The 21,861-nt window shown below is 34.7% G+C and overlaps 1 protein-coding gene across 1 annotated transcript in view; it reads left to right on the top strand.

Annotated features, from left to right (window-relative positions):
- Positions 1-15,360, top strand: part of shot (dystonin-like protein short stop) — a 288,361-nt gene extending 273,001 nt beyond the window's left edge. Inside the window, exons 78-86 of the mRNA XM_077427723.1 lie at positions 1,000-1,065; positions 2,534-2,679; positions 6,176-6,324; positions 6,405-6,523; positions 8,111-8,285; positions 8,566-8,634; positions 10,965-11,324; positions 13,121-13,228; positions 14,559-15,360. Coding sequence (XP_077283849.1) covers positions 1,000-1,065; positions 2,534-2,679; positions 6,176-6,324; positions 6,405-6,523; positions 8,111-8,285; positions 8,566-8,634; positions 10,965-11,324; positions 13,121-13,228; positions 14,559-14,754 — 1,388 coding nt within the window. The 3' untranslated portion in view covers positions 14,755-15,360. The remainder of the gene's footprint in view (positions 1-999; positions 1,066-2,533; positions 2,680-6,175; positions 6,325-6,404; positions 6,524-8,110; positions 8,286-8,565; positions 8,635-10,964; positions 11,325-13,120; positions 13,229-14,558) is intronic.
- Positions 15,361-21,861: the final 6,501 nt, after the last annotated feature.

The following is a 21,861-nucleotide window of genomic DNA, read 5'->3' as shown; positions in this document are numbered from 1 at the left end:
AACTGTGCACTGGTCATTTTAAATGTAAAAGCTGAAATCGTTTGACATTGAACAGAAACACCAATTTTGGATGTGTATTTTAATGAGTTTATACGACGCAATTAAACAATTAAACTCATCAATATGTATTATACGATTCGTTTATATATTGAATATTCATTAATTGGTCGTCTATATTGCTTAATAATTACATTTAAAGCTTATTATTTGTGTATGATATTTTTGCCTCTTGGACGTTTTAATGTTATTTTATGAGAATTTTAATTACATTATATTATATTTACATGTTTACACTAAAAAATACACGTTTACACACTCATTTGTATACGATTTAACTGTTACGGAAACGAGCATTACAAATTGTTCACAACAAAAACATAAAGGTAGAAGTCGTCAGTTTAACATAACAATTTTAACAAAACAAAATGTGCTAACTGCTTAAGAATTCCCTTCGGGAACATTTTTTTTTTTTTGATTTTATTATTTCACTGCAGTATTATCAATATTATATAAATAAAAACTATTGATATCTAACCAAATTAATAATTTACATTGTTGTTGTGTTTTGGTTCACTCACCAAAAAAAAAAAAAAAACGTATACCGCAAACAAAACCTTCATCATGAAGTGTGTTTGTTTTTTTTTTATTGTTTTAATTTTTCAATTGAGGCTTATAATGTCGCCTCGAAATTGCAATTTTTAATTTCATTTTTAACCAATGCATTCATGTTTAATAAACCACTAATTGATTAATGTACTAATACAATGCTTTGTTTAATTTCCCATTCGTTCCACTTTGGTCATTCCGTATTTATTTTTTATTGTTTGTTTTTTGGCAATAATCATAATATTTTTTAATAATCCTAATTTTTTTCTAAAACAAACGTTGGTTTTTATTTTGGTTTTGATTTTTTTTTATTGGTTATAAATGATTTGAAACGTTAAAATTATATTTTCGGCCCACACCTCCCCCGCTATCACTTATTTATTATTCGAGTAGTGTCATTAGTCCTTCCTTTACCCGACCCGAGCAAACCGGAGCAACACGAGGCTTGTTGCCCCCTTGGTAAGATAGCATTCATACGTTGGCACGAGCAAATCCAATCTTTCAACAGTCGATCTAAACATCAATGCTACTTCCCTTTTCTTATTACAAACCTCTTCTTACTTCAGAGACGATTTTTTATCTTTGATATTGAAACATTCAATCGACACATTGAAAGGTGGATTTGCCCGTTTTGTTTTGTAGCTTTTTTTGTACGGTTTGCTTGATGACAGTAATATTATTTTATTTTTATTTTTAATGCATAACTAACGGTGTAGATGTTATGTTCACATTAATTTTGTCTCATGTGTATGGAACATGTCGCATGAAGTTGAACAATATCAATGTTTATTATTTATACATTCGATTTTTTTTATTTAATTTAAATGCTTTCGATTATTATGTATATATATATATTACTACATATATTGCTATTTTTCACTTCATGTTGGTGTATGTATTGATGTTTTATTTTGTGTTGTTTTTTTTTTTGACATGCTTTATCGTAGGTTAATTAATTATCATTATTTTCATGTTCACATGCACAATTACTTCAAACTATTCAATTATTTATTTAACATCATTACACTGGTAGTATATTTGTTTTTATTTTGCATTTAAAAAATCTTGAATTAATCATTTTTAAACATTTTGCTCTCATCAATGACATATTATATGATTATAAATTTTTCTCAATTAGTTTTTTATTGATTCAAGATTTTTTACTGTTTGTTTTTTGATTTTTTTTCACAATCACACTAGTTATTGAGTATTACACGTTTCGTTTTATTTATTACACATATGACAAGAAATAAAAATCATCTATGACGAATTGCTTTATATACTTCTGGTATTACGACTCCAGAACGTTTACACGTACCCTCAACATTTACTATTCATCCCCGAACTATCACAATTTCTCTTTTTGTATACACATGATCTCTATTTTCCAATGGAAAATTTTTATTTCTTGTGACTTGTGTGACTGGATGTTGTCATGTTTGCGTTCAATTACTTTTATGCAAATCTATATTATAATTTTTAAATAATGAGAAATACTAATGACAACATTCCTATCACCCGTATCCGTGTACCGAATATATCCAATCTTTTTTTATTATTTATTTTTACTTTGGTTGGTGTTCTGATTGTTTTTTTTTATTTTTATTTTTCATTATTTCCACCACAATTTGACTCCGCATTTCCTTCTCACGTTCAATTTTTCTTTTTCCTTTCACATTGCAAATTTCAATATAAAAAAAAAATCATTGTTTTCTATGCAAATTGGTTTGCACGTAATTCTGATTTTGTTGTTACTATTATTTCGATTATTTTCTATTTAAATCCGGTAAAATTTATCGTATCCCATCCTGACAATCCTTCAATTGGTCTCCGCTACTTAACTCCCCCCCCGTCTCCCCTTGTGCATTTGCGACACGGACCTGTCTACGGCGTCTCCTCCGCATATTGAATTCAATTGGCACTTCAGCCAAGGGACGTACCAACATCGAATTGAGGGAACAGTTCATTCTGGCCGACGGTGTGTCGCAGAGCATGGCCGCTTTCAAGTCGAAGACGCCGAGGTCTTCCACCAACACCCCGCCAACTATCGGCTCAGCAGGTCCTATCACCAAGGTACGATCAAAAGAAACGAAAAAAAAAACAAGCGCAACACGAGTACCTCTTGCATCCATGATTGACTTCTAGATATTGTCGTGTCCTTTATAATATATTTTTATTACGATAAATTTTTGGTACCGATGGTATCCTCCGTCTTATATTTGGTTGTGGAACATGTCACATAAATCGAAGCTTTCGGCACCGTAGCTGCATCAAAACACACAAGGTATGTGGAGAGTGAGATCTAAAGATGCACACGTAACCGTCACCGTGTTACGTGTGCAATTTTAGTGCATAGTCTTATATACATATTTCATTGATGAATGTAAAAGCATGCATGCGTGAGCCTGCCACACAATGGAGTCGTTCGAAGCACATTTTTTAGTAACAAGCACATTCACCTATTTTTATTCTATTATTATTGTTGTTGTTGTTGTTGTTGTATTCGTTTTATTTTTACTTTTGTGCCTGTTGTTTGTACACGTGAACAACTTGGGATTGCCATAGTAATTGTTTATGGATTATGGTAGCACGCACTCGGATGGTGGTTTCTTGCTATACGAAGACTTATGGAGGTACGTTTATACTTTTCGCATTAGCTTTTTATTTGCTCTTTACTCCTAGCGTGTTTTCCCCCTCTCCCTATATACATACATTTTGATTTAGTATCACTATGTCCCAGTACACAAGGCCGTAGTTAGAAAAATCTAAGATTTTCATTATTTTTATATATTTTAAAGAGAAATCATGCACTTCCAACTGTTTTAGTACTACCAACTGCTTCAGAATTACCAATTGTTTTGGCATTGCCAACTGTTTCAGCATTGCCAACTGTTTCAGCATTGCCAACTGTTTCAGCATTGCCAACTGTTCCAGAATTACCAACTGTTTTGGTATTACCAACTGTTTTTTGCATTACCAACTGATTTTGCATTGCCAACTGTTTCAGTACCACCAACTGTTTCAGCATTGCCAATTGTTTCAATACCAACAACTATTTTAGATCTGTTTCACCAATAATTGATTGAAAATACCATATAGAACAATTTACATACTACATAGGATGCTTAAATTTTTACGGCACCTCCCCCCCCCCCCTTCCCCTGGTTTCAAAAAACAGTTATATGGTTAAAAAAAACTTTTATGATTGAATTTCGATTCTGATTTATTACTTTTGTTGTATATTTATATATATTATACATAGATTTTGATTTGAATTTTTTTTTAAATATTTCCCTGAGTACTATCGTTATACCAAAAATACCACGGCACATTGATACATAAATATATCAGATCAACTCTACGGCCTTGTTTGTACCAAAAAAAAAAAAAAAACACGCCATTTCGCTAGAAAATATACATTTTTTCCTTATAAGTTTAAAACTCAACGAATAGATATTGCAATAAAATGTGGAATGTATTTCTTTTCTATATTATATATGATACAAACGTATCTATCTAATTGGCTAACGGTTTATATAATAATAATAATAATAATAATGAATTGTGATCGTCCAAAATTAACGCACCCCTTTACATGCAAGTTTGGAAATGCATTGTGTGGTTTTTACTTTTTTACTTTTCATCATTTGTCATGATAAAGTGCATCGTGCCCAAACTAACCATGCGATATCAATAGTGAGTCAATTTTTCCACGCGAAACGGCACACACACACGTTAGCAAACGACGACGAAGACGACGACGACTATATACACATGTGTTATTTGTATGAATTGTTTGAGGATGTTTCCCATGCAAATGTACATATATTCTAACGTGTCCAAATCTGTCCCCCTCTCGTTCGGCGCCCCGTTCCCTTTTCTCCCCCCCGATCCGTTTGTTTTATCACGTGCTGCGAGCAGCCGAGGAGTTCTTGGAGCAGTTGAGACCCATCTTCGATGCTCTCAGGCAGCGGGAGGAGCTGCCCTGCTCGTATCCCCTGCACGTCGGCAGCACCCACGGAACCAAGCAAGCGTTCGTATACGGACACTCAAGATCACCAGCCACTCCGTACCATCATCATTACCACCAACAACACTGGGTAAACAATACGGTCATTTAATAGAGAGAGAAAAAAATAAAAACAATTTTTTTATTTTGTTTGTAAAGACCTCCCGTGTACGCTCAAACGTTGTAAATATTTGAATGCTTCCATTAGTACAATATGTACATACATAATAATATTCATATTATAGAGTGCTTCTTACCTAAAAATATATTTAAACGTGTGAAAGTTTGATGTGTGTACTTTGATATATATATAAAAATGCTAGTTTAAGCTAATAATTTTACATTATATATATATATGTATATTAATTTTTTTATACATATATACATATGTATATTTCAAGACGTTTTAAATATATACATATTATATTTAAGTGATTTCAATCTCTGATGCTTATGTTTATACATAATATAACACAGTTCGTTTCATATAAGAATGCAAATGGTGTACAAAATTCGTATCGGGGATGCTATGTGGCTCGTTCATGTTATTTCGCTCCGGCGAAACTGTGCCGGCATTCTTACGTGAGATGAACTTGAAACATGTCTTTATATATATATATGTATAAAACCGATTTACAGACATTCAAAAGGGATACTTGTCATTGCGAGGTAGGTACTGCCGTTACTATTGCGTTCTAATACGATTAATTTACGTGTATAAGTGAAAATGAAAGCTAATTTATAGTATTTATAATATCTCACAAAGGCATATTTTACAAATTATACAAGCCAGGTTTTGAATATATATATATATATATATATATATATATATATATATATATATATATATATATATATATATATATATATATATATATATATATATATATATATATATATATATATATATATATGTATAATAGAAAAGTAGAATAAAGATTTTATTTTGAGGGGAGAAAATACGCCTTCGTGAAGTATAAACACTGTATGTATTAAAAGTAACTTTCGGCTGGCTATACTGTGTATTCCAGTAGATTCCATTTGGTATATTTAACCTTTGTGTCGTATATTTTGATGTTATTATTTATATATGTGTAAAATTTCGACGTTGACGACGGCTAAAAGGTTAAAAATACAGCTTTCTTAATTTTATCATTTTATTCCATTCTTCATTTACTCAATTTTGTATAAATGTTTAATTTTAATACAATCTTATAATTATAAAATAATTGTAATAATGGAATGAAATGATTTATTGCAATGCTTCATCTCACGTGGTCTTATAACAACATTCAAAATGACCTTTTTTATGTATTATATATAATAAATATAATATTTTGCACCTTATAAATTGTTTGATAGTGAGATGAAGTTTGTACTTTAATTACTATTAATACTATTTGTAGTCTTTGTAATAATAATAATAATAATGCATTTGAATCTCGAAAGGTAAGTGTAAATTGTTGCATCTTATATATTGAAATATATCGTATTAGATTATTTACTATTGATATGTTAATTGTAAAGTTCGATTATTAAAATTTGAACTATTATAAATAGGTAAGAGAGCGTTCAGCTAGATCGGTACCTATGGGTGCTACACGACCATCTCGATCGTCGCTATCTGCCGGAACACCTGACTCTTTGAGTGACAACGAAGCCTCATTTGGTACACCACGCTCCGCACTGAGGAAACCTTCAGCTGGACGGTACGATTTTCAATATATGTAATAATCATAAGGGTTTATTCAAAATTGTTCAATGTTTTTATTTAAATTTTAATTTGTAGGACCACTGCAACTCCCGCTGGATCCCGACCTTCTTCCAGACCATCGTCTAGACCTGCCAGTCGAACCGGCTCCAAACCACCGTCAAGACATGGCTCAAATCTTTCATTAGACAGTACTGGTATGATTTATTTTCAATTGTATTATTTAGAGGTTATGTACATATGTTATTAAAATGAATATCAGCCAACATTTTGTTTTCTACTTATCTGAAGTGCTTCCGCCATTTTATATAATAGCCAGACAAACCCTCACTACGAAACGTATAACAACTTTTATAGTGCTGCGTAGGGGGGGGTGAAGGATCCAAGTAAAAGTCCAAAGTCGTGTCACAGCATTTATTGGTGATTCAGGAGATACACGCACCGCCATTGCTCCGTCCAGAATGCCTTGATATGGTCTAAGTACCTCCTTATAAAGGAACAGGTCGCTCGGGGCATCTTCGACGTCCGGTTACTTCCCCATTGCTTAGTCACGTACTCGGATATTCAGTCCCACGCTTTCAGTTCTAAGAACTCCACGGGAATGCGACCGAGTGCCGTTACCGCCGCTGAGTGCATTCGGGGGTCTCTCATTGTTAGCTGACTTGCACTTGAGCCTGGAGATAATCCTCGAAACCATATATAACGGCGGCTCCTTTTAGCATACGCTACAATAGTAAACAGACGTCTGATCTCGGTTACCTATTGATAAGCATGTATGTACGTGCGAGCTTCCGAACTTATGCACTCTGCATGTTCAGCTGCACCTGAATTCGGTTTGGAGAACCCCCACTGTGAAACGGTCACAGCGGTGAGCCAAAGGAAGTGACGTCCCGTACCACGCAGTATGTTTTTGCTCTAAATCTCCTTTCCTTATCGGTCAGAATATCTGACCAATAGGAATCGCTTTTTTTTATCCTTGCTGAAAACAGCCCTCAAAATGAAATATAAACTATTTTACAAGTACGCATCCTGAAAATAGTAGGGGAATTACACCTTCATTAAGTATATGTACGCTCTGTACATGTACCACTTTTCGTTGTCAAAAATTGTTTTTTTTTTTCAATATTTGAAACTTTGTCATAGCCAGCAGCATAGAATAGTGATTAACATATAATGCTTTCGAACAAAGTGGTCACGGGTTCGATCCCACTGGTTGCTGCTGGCCAGACCTTGGATATGTGACTCCAGGTCGATCGTTTATCTGATTTTAATTGAACCGGTTCCAACAAATTGGCATCCCTGCCCTATCTCTCTCGCAAAATTCTTTGATTGGCAATTCTTAAAATTGAGTTGGATCTTTCTGGCAAGTTTAAAATGGCAAAAGCCGAGACAAAAGTATGAAACGAGCATGCGGGTGCTTGGTTTGCAATCGTTTGCAGCGCAGGAGTACCTCTTTATAAAGGACAAATTGCCCTGCACAGCTTCCCCGATCCATTAATATGTCTATTGTCTAGGCACTTAAAGGTCTACCCTGGCGAGTCTATTGTGTACACACGCACTATCCCAGGTCTGTGAGAACTCCAGCGTATCCTTTGTTCGGGCACTTACCGAATCCAGTTGGCCTAATCCGAGGTCTCTATTGTTCACCCACGAATGCACTTAGACAGTGGATACTCTCTCATATTTCCACGTTACAATATTAAAATAAATTCAACAATGTGATAATAAATAATAAATTTCCCAATTATGTTCAACTATTTAGAATGTATTTTATCGTTTTACAGATGAAGGTGTCCCGTCAAGAATCCCACTATCTCGTAGGGTGACCACGACAACCACATCAAGTGCCGCACGCTCCGGACTATCAACACCGAGGACGGCCAGCAAACTCGGCGTGGCCACCAACGGAAACTCCCGACCGAGGACACCCACCGGATTGATAAGTCCAGCTGGTGGACGGTAAGCTATCACATCCAATACTTCATTCGACTATTTTAATCAATCTTAACTTTTCATACTAAAAAAAATAAAAGAACTCTACATACATATATTTCATATTAATTCCTTAAAAAAAAAAAAAAAAAAGTATTATTTTTAATTTGAAAGTGTTTAGTTTATAAGCGCATAAAATTGTACAATGTTAATTATTTTATTTTGTATTTGTATGAGTGTGTATTCAAAATTTTTGGATTTTGTTTGGAAAATTCGCTCGTTTCATTTGTGAATCTCCTGATATCAGGTACAGTGGCAATGGTCTGTTCAGAACTTCAAGCATTCCCACATTTTCGGCAACGGGAGCCCTAGCCAGGTACTATTCGCATTGCCTGATTGAATGCTCCTTATATTATTGTTTTATTTTATTGGGATATCTGCGACTTGGCACAAGTACCCTCGTAGCACATAGTAACGATGCTCGGATGAATTCCGGGCAGAATGTAGTCTCTCTCTGGGCTGTGGGATCAGTTTATACTTGGTCATGTATTCTTAGACATATTACAAAATTTTCCGTTTACAATACTGTATTGTAACATTGGCTCTATTATTGTGAAAAATGTTGTTTTATTTTATTTTGTAATGTGTCAAAATTGAATGCCATTATGATCTGCATCAATTGGGTTATATCTTTACAAATTAGAGCAGTTTTTTGTAACTTCAAATATTCCTTGGTGTTTTGTTTTGTTTATGTTTGTCAGTTTTATACTATAATATTATATGTATTGGGTTTGTTTTCGTTCAAAGTTTAAGAACTATAAATATTGAATAGGCGCTTTAGTGATGTTTTTTTTATACTAACATGCACACAAGCATCAAATCAAAAGTGTTTGCAAAATCATTGAAAAGACAATGAGCATAAATAATAACATCATGATTTAGAATCTGCAGATGAATTTGTTTGAGACCAAACTCTAATAGCTAGTTTGAAGTGTATAGATCTACTGTTATATCTAGAAAATGGCTATACGTTGCGATGCTGTCATGGCTAAAGCTCGACTTGTTGGTTTGGCAAGTCTTCTTTATAGATCTGCAAATCTTTTAGGCGTTCTAATTTTGTTTACTTCTATTAAGATCTGGAATTGAAATTCATACACTTCTTGAATTTTTACTCAGTCAATAGTAAGTTGCTTTTCTGGCTGGGATTCGTTCAAAAATGAGCTGAAATTGCAAAATAATTAATTTTCTAGCTTAATGGTAGATCTACGGTGTTTACTATGATTTATATATCACTGAGCAACGAAAAAATCAAGTTTTTTACTCACCGAAGCTGGGAGTAACCAATCTTTAGTGAGTTTGATCCACTGAATTCGAATATGACAATATTTTTTGTTGTCTTACTCTCGTTTGAAAACATGTGTAATTTTTAGACATTTTTGGCTTATGTAGTATTTAATTCAAAATTTACATAGTATTGGTATGCCGAAAGTAATACTAGTAAGTATCGGAATCAACAGTCAGATGTTTTTTTTTATTGCTTTAAAATACTTATAATTAATTATTGTATATCGATTTTCAAAGTTAAAAAAATATGCTTTTTTTACACATTTTTTTCCGTAGTGAGCGAGTGAGATGGATTGATGCGCTCTCCATTCTCCATCTTGAATCATCCATGTGTGTGCATTTTTAAACTCAATTTAAAATCATTTACTGCTCGAATTAGAGTACGTTTTGATAAAACAAAAAATATTGACAAATAACCAATCCTTATAGATATAATAAATTGAAAAATTAGTGAAATTGTTTCATAATATAACCGAAAAAATGTATTAAAAAAAGCATATTTTTTACTTTAGATAATCAATAACAATCAATCTAAAAAACATGCAATACTGATTTTTTTTTTAAAACGCTAATTCATATCTCTTAAACGGGAGGAAGCCAACATACATAAATCATTGTCACATTCGAATTCAGTGGATCAACCCTAGTAAAGATTGATAAGTTTCCGCTACAGTACTTTTTTTTTATTGTTGCTCAGTATAATTTATCTCAAATTTAGTATTAGATTGGTTATTTAGAATTGTATTCGTCGCTGTCATTAATTAAATATAATAAATTAAGTAAACATTTCACAAAATATTAGCAACTGGTATATATTGTTCATTGTCTTTTACTAACATTCACAATTTTTAATTTTTGTTTTTAAAATATAAGTGTGATATATATAAAAATTTTTTACAATACACAATTTTCAATTTTATATTGTAATTTTTAACCGCTTAGACGCCCAGCCGACGCGCTGAGCGTGTAATAGATATGGCTGTTTGCGCCTTAAGGCGCTTTGGGCAGCTAAGCGGTTAAGCAAATTTTTCTTATTTATAATATAGCAATTGGCTGTTAGTGTGTACATATAAATATATATAATAGTATAATATTGTAACTGAAATGAAAATATGAAACGATTTAATTTGTGTGCATTCGTTACGAATGTATTTGTTGTTATGAATTTAGCATTATAGAGGTGTCGGGATAGTTTGCTTTAATGTTTTCATTTCGTTCCGTTACGTGTGCATATTTATATGTGTATTATACAAATAGTCTTGGTAAATAATGTTTAATACGCAAACACACACACACATTGGTGAGGTAATAATTTGAGGTGTTTTATTTCCTGTCCGGACGTTCGCTTTGGGGGGATTGCAGCATCGCCGGATCGTCCCAGCCCGCTTCATTAGGCTTAAGCCATTCCAAGTCACATTCCCATCCCATCCAGTCGGCGCCCGGCTCCAAAATTCCCGTCTACGTCAGACAAACCTATCCCGAGGAGAAGCGACGATCCCGATCGTCCTCTCCGCCTCCGGCCGACAAGCCCGTCCTCGATCAGAGATCCCCCGAGGAGGACTCGTCCCTCTTCAACATATCGAACATTTCGACCGCGAGCAGCGGAAGTTGCTCCAACTCCAGTTACAGCTTGTCAGGAAGTACACCGGCTCCGTTGCTGTCCGGCAACGACGGCAGCGGAAGCGTTATCATGGTGGAAACCGTCTCCGACAACAAACCAGGGTACTGTTCACTTCTTAGGAAACATCATTATTTTTCCTTTGCCGGTTTAACAGTCGTGTTTTATTTTTTTCAATATGATTTAATTGGACTTTAAGTTTTGAGTTTCATCCCAAGACGGAAGGCGATGAAAATTGCACGGCTTATTTTCAAATTTGGTTTTTTTTTTTAATGTGTATCTGTGTTATATTTTTAATGGTTTTTGTTTTTATTTGCACAATTGGATTGGTTTCACCTTTGGGTGCCACTTTAGTATGCGGTCTACCTTCACATATCTACATACTTTAGTATGCGATCTATCTGCACGTTTTTACTTTAATATGCGATCTCACTGAATCAGTTGTCGCGTGTGACAGTGAGACTGAATAATACCGACCCTAACAACTATGAAATTCTGCTATGGTTATAAATTCAGCAATTCCGGTGTAAACCAGTCTTTATAAACGTTGACAAATGAATTACACGGATTACACGACTCATGTTCAATGCATTTTTTTTCAATGCTACCTGGAAAGGCTTAGCGGGTAGTATTCTTGTTTACTCTGTATATGCTCAAAATACAACGCCTATAGGCGTTTTTCAGGCCCATGGACTTGTTGGCAAAACGCCAATCGGCGTTGGTCAGCATTCAAAGGGTTTTTAAATGATACATAAAGTTGCAGTATCAGATATTGTGTTGTTTATTATATTGTGTATAATATAATAAACAACACAATATCTACCTTCACGTTTTTACTTTAATATGCCGGCTCACTGTCTCGGTTCTCGCGTGTGACACTGAGACTGAATAATTCCGACCCTAACAACCTAATCTTAAATTAATAGGGCCAACCCTAACTTAACCTAACCTAACCTGACCCTCAAATAAATAGTTGTTGACTGCTAAGATATGTTTTTTTTGTGAAAATATTGATGAAATAAAACTTGATGAAAAAAGGATATCTTAGCAGCCAACTCCTATTTATCTAAGGGTCAGGTTAGGTTAGGTTAAGTTAGGGTTGGCCCTGTTCATTTAAAATTAGAGTCGGTACTTTCTTCGCTGCTGACGATATTTTGATAGAAATGCTTCGACAACATTATGGGGCCGCAGGAAAAAACAAAAATTATAATAAACAGGTCGTTGCTACGATACAAATAAAAAAAAAAATAGTCGACTGCAACTCAAAGGTAGATCGCATACTAAGGTAGACCGCATACTAAAGTGGTACCGTTTGTTTTTAAGATTTACTTTAATTTTACGAATTACACGACTCATGTTCAATGCTACCTGGAAAGGTTTAACGTGTAGTATTCTTGTTTACTTTGTACATGCTCAAAATACAACGTCTATCGGCGTTTATCAGGCCCATGGACTTGTTGGCAAAACGCCGATCGGCGTTGATCAGCATTCAAAGGGTTAACGACTTTATAATACATAAAGTTGCAGTATCAGATATTGTGCTGTTTATTATATTATATTATATTGTTGTTTTTTTTGTATAATATGTATTTGAATGCATGTGATTTATATTTTGTTTTATTTTATAGTATAGTATTTGTAGTGTAATAATTTCAGTATTGTATCATTTCATTTCTTCACTATATTGATATATACTATTTATTTTCGATTGCTTCTCAACTATTGATTTTATTTTCATATACAATCATTGCTATCATTTTACTTTTAACATTATTACAATAAGTTCTTTGTATTTACATATTAATAATGCTTGAATTTCTTTAACCCCTCGCACTCGCTCACCGTCTGTGTCTATTCTGCTCTGCATAAAACCAAACAAAAAAAAAAATAACCAACGCAGAAGTGCATCGTACCAAAAAATCGAAACGCCAACATCGGCATCGAGGACTCCTGGCTCCAGAATACCAGTATTTTCAAAAGAAACCACTAACAATGGCACTCTAACCAGGTAGACGATCATTTTCAAATGAGCATTTCTTACTATTTTAACAACTCTCTTTAACTTTTCTTTCGATCATTTATTTATATTATTATACTAATTATATCATACTTCGAATCTATCCGTGCCCTGTTTTTATTTTTATTACAAACCTCTTTTACGTTTCACTTACGATTACAATTCAGGAAAAAATTAGCCTCTTATCCAATCGTTTTCATACTTTGCAATATCGCTCATTTTGGTCATCAATATAAGTAAATGGATCCTCCGCCAATACGATAGAGATAAAATATCGATTGAGACGCGTTTGAAGTTTGCAAATTTTAAATCTGGGTGACGTCTATGTAAGTAGTCTTTAGTTTTATACAGAGATGGCGGTAGTAAAATAAAATTATTGTTGTTATTACAAACCTCCTTTACGTTTCACTTACGATTACAATTCAGGAAAAAATTTGCCTCTTATCCGATCGCTTTCATACTTTGCCGTATTGCTCATTTTGGTCATCAATATAAGAAAATGGATCCTGGAAATGGAAAATGGATCCTTTGGTCATCAATATAAGAAAATGGATCAAAATGGATAAAATATCTGCTGAGACGCGTTTGAAGTTTGCAAATTTTAAATCTAGGCGATGTCTAAGTAGTCTTTAGTTTTATACATAGATGGCGGTAGTAAAATAAAATTATTGGTATTTTTATTCAAAATAATAATTTGTATATCTTAATATTATATAAAAAACTAAAAAAGACGTTTGTTTTTATAAAATTTCTTTTACAAACCTCCTTTACGTTTCACTTACAATTACAATTCCGGAAAAAATTTGCCTCTTATCCGATCGTTTTCGTACTTTGCCATATTGCTCATTTTGGTCATTAATATAAGTAAATGGATCCTCCGCCATTACGATAGAGATAAAATATCTGCTGAGACGCGTTTGAAGTTTGCAAATTTTAAACTTCTTTTACAAACCTCCTTTACGTTTCACTTACAATTACAATTCAGGAAAAAATTTGCCTCTTATCCGATCGTTTTCATACTTTGCCATATTGCTCATTTTGGTCATCAATATAAGAAAATGGATCCTCCGTCATTACGATAGAGATAAATATCGATTGAGACGCGTTTGAAGTTTGCAAATTTTAAATCTGGGTGACGTCTATGTAAGTAGTCTTTAGTTTTATACATAGATGGCGGTAGTAAAATAAAATTATTGGTATTTTTATTCAAAATAATTAATACTATATATAAAAAACTAAAAGAGGTTTGTTTTTAAAAAACTTTTTATTATATGTTATCATGTTGTTGTGTGGATCTGATTGTTTCACGGTTTGATTTCAGACCGAGAACGTCTTCGGGAAGCAGCACTCCGGTTCAGCCGGGACAAGCGACGGCTGCTTCCAGACTATTCCGGAAGGGATCCAACGCCTCGGACACCTCGTCCAACTTGGCCGGATCGACTACACAATCGAACGGTCGCAAAACACCCGTCAGAAGCTCGGCGACGCCAGACCGAAGAGAACCGTTCAGACTATAAACGATTATTAATAAAAATAAACCATCCCGTATGCGAACTGGAGAAACGGCGAACGTCCCCGTTGCGAATCATTCATTCCATTATTCTCAATATTTAAATTACTAACGAAAAAAAATAAGCTGTAGGAGATGTCGTTGTGGTCGTCGTATACTAACTAATGTTCGGCACGGGCACATTCGCTCCGATTGTGATATTTCTCCATTTCGCACGCGGGATGCGATCGCGTATGCCATAATGTGTGTATGATTGTGATTTTTTTTTATATCGAGCCATCAGCACGGTCCGTCGGCCACGGCCAGGTCAATTCGAAGTAAGCGCATGGCTGTGAACGCTCAACTGTGGATACTTATTACAAGCTTATTCGTCGATACGTGAGAAACAGTCGTTGAAAACATTTCGATACGAATGTAAATAGTATTGTATAATTGTAACACCGATATATTTCCCCGCACACGTGTAAAAAACGAGGTATACGCGAACGTAGGCCTCGATCTATCGTATGTTTGTATCAAAAGGCGGCCTCGTTCGAATACCAATAGACTAGTCATTTTTTTATCGTTTGATTTTTTGTGTCAATTCATCAGATTTTTACCAAGATATTATTGCATTAGGAAGAAAAAAAAGGCCGAAATACTACGACGACGACGGACCGTTCAAAGTTTCATTATATCGGCTTTATAAAAATTTATTTAATATACATTCAATATATGTATGTATGGAGTCATTTATGTATTCATTGTATTTTTTATTTTAGGGACCATTGATTTGTTTCTATAGTGCGTAACTTTTTTTTTTTTTAATATTATTTTCGTTATTTTTCTTGTAACCAATCCAACGATCACAATAAGGCTTCGCACACGGTGTTAAATTTGATGATGCCGTGTACGGGAGCCTTCAATCGGAATTGATCGCTTCGATCCATACGCCAGTGGATGGTCGCTATCAATAATAATTGAAAGGATTCGATTGTAATATACATATATATATATATATATATATATATAATAATGGCAATGTAAGTTGCCAAATTTCCGTATATATATAATATATAATTAACCGTTTTGCCTTCATAATTTGCTCTGTATAAACTGTTGTAAATATTTTTATACGTATTTGAAAAGCCTATGGTAACAATTATTGCACAATGTGTGTGCGGTGAATTCGTACGCCAGATGAATCGCCGCATTGCCAATTTGAGAGAGGTGGACTGCGTCGCGGTATACGCCAGTACTCCGACGTTGAAGATTTCTTTCAGATGGGCCGTTTTGTATCGATCGGTAGATAGATAGGGATTTTTTAATTTTGTCACGTTTACAGTTTGTTTTTTATTTTTAATAAGGAAAGATTTGATATGAATATATATTATAATGTTCATAACCATTTTTTATTTTTTTTGTAATTAACCAAAATCTTTTCGGATTTCCTCTCAATACATATATATATTATATAAATTTAATATATTGAATTTGAAGCATTTTTTTAATTTAAATTTAAAAAAATATACATAGCTTTTGTTATATCGCACTGTTGAGTAAATTTTTATACACTTTATTTACGGCTATGTAGCATCAAACAAATATATCATAGCTATGCTAATACGATATGTATTTAATGAAATCATCATCTGTACGCGTTTGTGTATTTAAAGGAAAAAATTAAACTTGTCATAGTTATTAATATTATCATCATTTTTGAAAATATAATAATATAACGTTTAAGTTTAACTTATTTTGTAAGTCAATTTAATTTTTATATATTTGTTTTTTTTTTTAACAATTATTAATTTAACATTTTTTTATTCATCATTTTGAAAATTAATCAAAACCTTATTATGTATATGCTTAAGAGACATTTTCGCTTACAATTAATTTTCCGACACAGTAAAAATGTATTTTTTTTTTTTTGTCAACGATAGATTGAAAAGATTATATGGATGGTTTTGTACGTTTTTTTTTTTTATAATTTTGGACAATGGATCAAAGTGCTTTTTAGCGGATTTGATTTTTTTCTACTATTATTATTATTATTGTTCATGTTCAATATTTAAATTTTTCCGAATCTCAGCGCTAAAATAAATAATAAACTTGTTTTATTAATACAAATTTGTGTTTTTACTTAACACTTACCTTTTACATGATATTATCCTATTTATACAAAAAAATTACCTCTATAGCTTGCCCCAAAGTGACACATATGATTTTAAACTTGTAAATTTATAGATTCATCATCTACAGCCTCTCACCATCCACTGCTAAACGAAGGCTTCCACTCGTCTCTGTTTTGCGCAATTCTCATCCATCTCAACCCACACATTTTCCTAATTTCGTCTACCCATCTTCCTTGCAGTCTTCCTTTTACCCTTTTGCGTTATTTCGGGTACCATTCTAGCACTTCCTTTGTCCCCTTTGCGTCAATTCTTCTAGCCACGTGGCCCACCTATTGCCATTTCAATCTCTTTACTCTATCCACTATGTATGTCCACTACCCTTGTCATATTTCTCACCCACGTATTCCATTTCCTGTCATTCCTCGTTATGCCGAGCATACAGCATTCTGTACTTATTTGAGTGCATTGGACTTTGTGTAGCATCTTGGCGTTCAATGTCCAAACATCATCTGGCAAAACGCATTGATCGAAGATCTTTTCAGGCAGATTGGCATTTTCGATTTAAAAACGACATTCATTCGTTGAAATGCACTCCATCCTAATTTCAAACGTCTCTTTATGTCTTCTTCTTTACTACTAGACATGTCTTTTATTTAACCAAAATATAAATATGCCTGACAGCATTTCATTAGATGAAATTTATAGATTATAAATTTGAAATTATATTCAAATAGTGATGACAAGTAGTAACTAGGCTAGTTGTCAATTTGAAAAAGAAACTCTGGTAGGAATCAGTTGATTTGAAGTCACAAATATCCAAGTCTGACAAGCAGCACTGCAGAAATACCCAAAATAAATTATTTTTAATCGAGGTTAAAACAGGCCTGGAACCCGAGACCTCTCGGTAATCACCGAAAATTATACTACTGGCTACTTATATATTTAAACGGTCTGCAATGTTGTTAAATTTGGTCAGTATGTTTTATTTTCAGTAATTGAATATTTATCATAAGGATACTAACTGAAAGTCACAGTTTATTTTTAAGCGTAAATTATTAGGCTTACCAAAAAAAGCTAAAATTTAATTCTGTTTCTATGTTTATAACATATGTACATATAAAAATATATAAGAATTTGAGCATACATAATAAAATAAAATAAAATATATACTAAACTAATTTGAACCACTAAGTATACACACGTCAAATATACATATGTTTATAAGAGAATGGCTTTGAACACGATAAGAAAAAGCAAAATTATATCTATATATAAATAAAATTGAACGTCTGTTTGTATGTCTCGTATAGGCAGTGGTGTAGTGCTAAATTTTGAGGTGCCGTTACGCTCGATTTTGCACTTTTTTTTACATTGTGCAAGAAATGCATCGAGTATATCCTCAGAGCAATCTTCGAGCGATGAATGTATCCTTCAGTTCATGACACAAAACCGTTTGTTTGTTCGTCGCAGCCCCCTAGAACGCTACCTACCCTCATGTATCGATAGCACAATTAAACACCCACCCTAGACAATGGTTTGAGCCTTCATAAGCGAAAAATAAGTCCAGGGCCCATTTATTTCGTTAATGGGTCCATGAATGGGGACCAATACTTAGGGCCGGGCCGCACCGTGCAACTTTATCGGCCGACTAGTTGCGCGACATGAAAAAATGTATGGAAATGTGTGCGACAAACAAGTTGACGGGTGTAGCATGTCCCATCTACCTGCATGCATTGGTCTGGTCGCCCTCAACCAAGTCGCTCGCAAGTCGCACGGTGCGGCCCGGCCCTTAAATGTGCTAAAGACACATCTGGTGCCTCACATAAACATCAGTTCAGCCATGTACGCTGGAGGAATGCATACTCTGATCCCGCTTCTTGGAAGTGCGGGGTTAGACAGGGTGGGTCAATGTCTCCTGGCTTATTCAACCTGTACATGGATGAACTTTCACATCGCCTTCGACAGACTGGAGTTGGTTGCCACATAGGAGGAATATGCATTAACCACATCAGCTATGCGGATGACATGGTGATCTTGGCGCCTTCTCCGTCAGCTCTGAATCGCCTCTTGGAAATTTGCTTGAGTTATGCTGCAGAACATAATATGCGGTATAATACGAGTAAATCCATGGTATTGATTTTCCGATACGGTCGAGGTCTTCATTTCGTCCCCGACATTATTTTAGATGGGCGTAATCTTAAAACCGTTAGGGAAGTCAAGTATCTGGGATACCTGCTGACCGAGGATCTTTCTTATGACCATGACATCGAAAGACAAAGTAGAGCTATTTGTGTAAGAGCAAATATGCTGGTTAGACGGTTTTTCCACTCCAATGTAGAGGTTAAGAGACAATTATTTATGTGCTTTTGTACTAGCCTGAATTATGGACCAGATACAAGCGGGAGATGATGAGAAAGATAAAGGTACAATCAGTGCCGGCCTTACACCCAATGGCGCCCTCGGGCAATTTTTTCTAAACACCCTTTGAAATAAAATATAAAAACTGGATTACCATCCTCCTTTTTCCCGGCCTTAGGACCCTGCTACAGTTTCAGGCAGTGTTAGCAAAAGCATAGAAACCCAAATTTTTGGATATAATTCTTGTAAATTGTTAAGTTTTATAAAATTTAATACAATGAGTGAAAGGCTTTTAAATTGATAAGTTCATTGCTAATAATATCAGATTTTGAATTCGTGGTGAGCTTAATTTGAAGATTGACTTTTTCCATTAGATTGTTTGAATAGAATTTGCCAAGTACAAATGTAGGGCCTTTGGCGCTCTAATTTTAATTTTAAAGCGCTTTTGGCGCATTGAACGGCGCCCTAACTTATTTTGCGCCCGACCCAGCCCCCCCCCCTAAAGCCGGCACTGGGTACAATACAACAACTGCTACCATGCTCTTTTCGGGCTACCTAGGAGCTGCAGCGCGTCACAAATATTTGTGGAAGGGCATGTGCCTCACTTTAAAGCCATTCTCAGGATGAGAGCGGCCTCTCTACGCCTTCGTATATTTTTATCGCCTAATTGTCTTCTTGCTGCTGCATCTTCTCATTTGCATTCTTCATTGTATGTTCGATGGATGGAACTACTCCACCGACCGCCTGGAATAGACATTAAATTATTATTATTTATTATTAGTAATATTTATATATTTACTTACGTATTTATTTATTTATTTTTTATTTACTATTTTTCAATACTCTTTTTATTATCTATATATTATTTATATGGGCGTTGGGGATTGCACTATTCCCCCCATCGTCTGGAATAAAAGCTATTATTATTAATATTATTATTATTATAAAGCCTGCATATTTCTGACAAATTGGAACGGGAACGGGAATTGCATTCGTTATTATGGCATTGCAACGCATGCCGGGTTCAGCTAGTGTATTATAAACGGGTCTACCTCACGGGCCGGAATGTGAAATGCCGGAAAACGCAAATATCGGAAGGCAAAGATCGAAAATCGAAAGATCTTAAGTCGAAAGATCAAAAAAAGAGGGTGCATGGTAAACGGTACATACTCACTTAATTTGCGCGAGCAGGATACAACAGGAACAAGAGTAACAGGCTTTTCCTCCCGTATTAATGTGTGCGCGCAGAATAATATTCTGCGCGCGCAGAATAATATTCTGCGCGCGCAGAATAAACAACATTCATATTTTATATTACATTATAATACAATGACACAAACATACTATATTCTATAGTACTGTTGCGTAGGGGTGGGTGGAGGATCCAAGTAAAAGGCCAACAGTCGTTTCACAGCATTTATTGATGATTAAGGAGATACACGCACTGACAGTGCTCAGTCCAGATTGACATGATATCGCCTACGTACCGCCTTATAAAGGGTCGATCTCTCAGGACGTCTAATCTGTTTACCTGTTGTAAAGTCACGTATTCGGCTATGTATTTCCACGACATTGGGTCTCCCCGTACTGATTCTGAGAAAGGTATAATAGCGGTAATTGTTTAGCCTAAATGCACTTAGAGTCCAGATATAATCCTGGAAGTAAGTGCTAGCACTTAGTTAATCCGATAACAGATATCCGTTGGTCTAAGTGCAAGCACTTAGTTAGTCCGATAACAGATAACCCTTGAACGGTCACATAGTCTCTGGGATTCTATTCGCTTAATCCGCGGCGTACGTAACAATACTATGTATAATAGCGTACGTTTCGTCCATTTGGTTCCGAGGTATCGAACGAATGATTGACATAATTTACTGCAGAGTGTCGCATCGCTGCCGTTCAAGTGCGGTTTCCGGCATTTCACATTCCGGCCCGTCACGGAGACCGATTATAAACAACATTCATATTTTATATTACATTATAATACAATGACACAAACATACTATATTCTATAGTACTGTTGCGTAGGGGTGGGTGGAGGATCCAAGTAAAAGGCCAACAGTCGTTTCACAGCATTTATTGATGATTAAGGAGATACACGCACTGACAGTGCTCAGTCCAGAATGACATGATATCGCCTACGTGCCGCCTTATAAAGGGTCGATCTCTCAGGACGTCTAATCTGTTTACCTGTTATAAAGCCACGTATTCGGATATGTATTTCCACGACATTGGGTCTCCCCGTACCGATTCTGAGAAAAGCCTAATAACGGTCATTGTTTAGCCTAAATGCACTTAGAGTCCAGATATAATCCTGGAAGTAAGTGCAAGCACTTAGTTAATCCGATAACAGATATCCGTTGGTCTAAGTGCAAGCACTTAGTTAGTCCGATAACAGATAACCCTTGAACGGTCGCATAGTCTCTGGGATTCTATTCGCTTAATCCGCGGCGTACGTAACAGTACTAAATATGTACATTCATATTCATACAACCCATTAAGTATGTACGATCCAAGATTGACCACACTCACACAATTGAAGTGACAATCGCACTAAGTGCTATAAATAATTAATACACATCAATAACATCAAATATTTCACATTCAAAACGACATACTTTGACAGTAGGACGTGCCCAAAA

Source organism: Arctopsyche grandis, chromosome 3 (assembly GCF_051622035.1).
Source record: "Arctopsyche grandis isolate Sample6627 chromosome 3, ASM5162203v2, whole genome shotgun sequence".
In the NCBI taxonomy this organism is placed as follows: domain Eukaryota; kingdom Metazoa; phylum Arthropoda; class Insecta; order Trichoptera; family Hydropsychidae; genus Arctopsyche; species Arctopsyche grandis.
This window is presented reverse-complemented; position numbering and strand designations above follow the sequence as displayed.